Genomic DNA, 1,176 nt, shown 5'->3' on the forward strand with positions numbered 1-1,176 from the left:
TGGGGAAGGTCGAGGAGCTGGCCGGTTCTGATCCTAATGAGGTCTGTGGGGTTGATAGGACGGACTGTTATGCGTACCACCACGCATCCGGGGCTGGCGATGGGCTTACTGGGCCGGTACAGGAGCTCAAGGGCTTCATGGGGCTCCCCACGCCTTACTTGTGCAATCGACCGTGCCATTGGATACTGAATCTGAACTGTGTATCTTGTGTGTCTGTGTGTGTGGTGTGTGGGTAATGTGTGGACTTCGGACTCCCTCTTTATTATACCTCATGCATGACATTTTCATTGCAAACCTCATGCATGACGTTTTCTTTTATTTAAATTAAGCTGATAAAACAACGTGATACACACACATACAGTGTCCCGACTCCCAAGTCTCTCTTTATAGTCATGCGCATCAAAAGAAAAAGCAGGTTGCAAATCGAGTTTTGCAAAATATCGGCATCAAATTCTTTTTAAAGAGAGAGAAGGAACCTTTAATATGACAACAAAGGTGGAAAACGTTAGGAGGTTGACGTGTGACGCTTCTGAAAAAATCTTAACCGTCTCAGGTCGGAATAAAATGCAAAGAATAAAAAAAAAGGTTTCACTATGAGTACGCAATGGTCGTTTTTAAAAAAATCAAAAAGCTTAGCATCTGCTGTGAATTTGCGAATGTCTCAATGAACCGAGTGTTTAACTTTGCATATCGTTTTAAAGCTTAGAACATTAATTAATTAATCGAGCTCGTTAGATCTCGATTAAGTAATTAAAGTAAGTAGCCTGAATATGTAAGTATAATATAGCAAAATATGTCCTTCCTTCCCATGGGTGAATAATTTTGTTATTATTACTTTTGTGTATATTTTGTTATTTCAAGTTGTCCCATTTTTTGGGGCAATAAATGTTCTCTAGAAAATATGGGTGTTTAACTCTATTCTTTAAAAATAAGAGGATGAATTATATTATAATTATCAAAAGTTGAATTATGTTTAAATTATGGTTAGCAAAACCAATGTCCATTTGGAAAGATAAGAATAATAATAATAATTAAGAAAAAATTAATATCATAAAAAAATGTACAAGATCAATGCAAACATTACTGGTCTTTGCATATCATCAAGCTAATTAACCCTTGTATTTGAAACTAGAGTTGTCAGATGTCATTAATCCATAAGTGTAGTTGGTTTACTAA

The 1,176-nt window shown here is 36.2% G+C and overlaps 1 protein-coding gene across 1 annotated transcript in view; it reads right to left on the bottom strand.

Annotated features, from left to right (window-relative positions):
- LOC147633910 (enoyl-[acyl-carrier-protein] reductase, mitochondrial-like) overlaps positions 1-245 on the bottom strand; it is a 3,032-nt gene extending 2,787 nt beyond the window's left edge. Inside the window, exon 1 of the mRNA XM_086804975.1 lies at positions 1-245. This exon is cut by the window's left edge and continues 43 nt beyond it. Within this exon, the coding sequence (XP_086661101.1) occupies positions 1-179 (179 nt within the window). The 5' untranslated portion in view covers positions 180-245.
- Between the last annotated feature and the right edge of the window lie 931 nt (positions 246-1,176).

The sequence above is a fragment of the Cibotium barometz genome, chromosome 11, assembly GCF_041138505.1.
Source record: "Cibotium barometz isolate CiBa-2024 chromosome 11, ASM4113850v1, whole genome shotgun sequence".
Taxonomy (NCBI): Eukaryota; Viridiplantae; Streptophyta; class Polypodiopsida; order Cyatheales; family Cibotiaceae; genus Cibotium; species Cibotium barometz.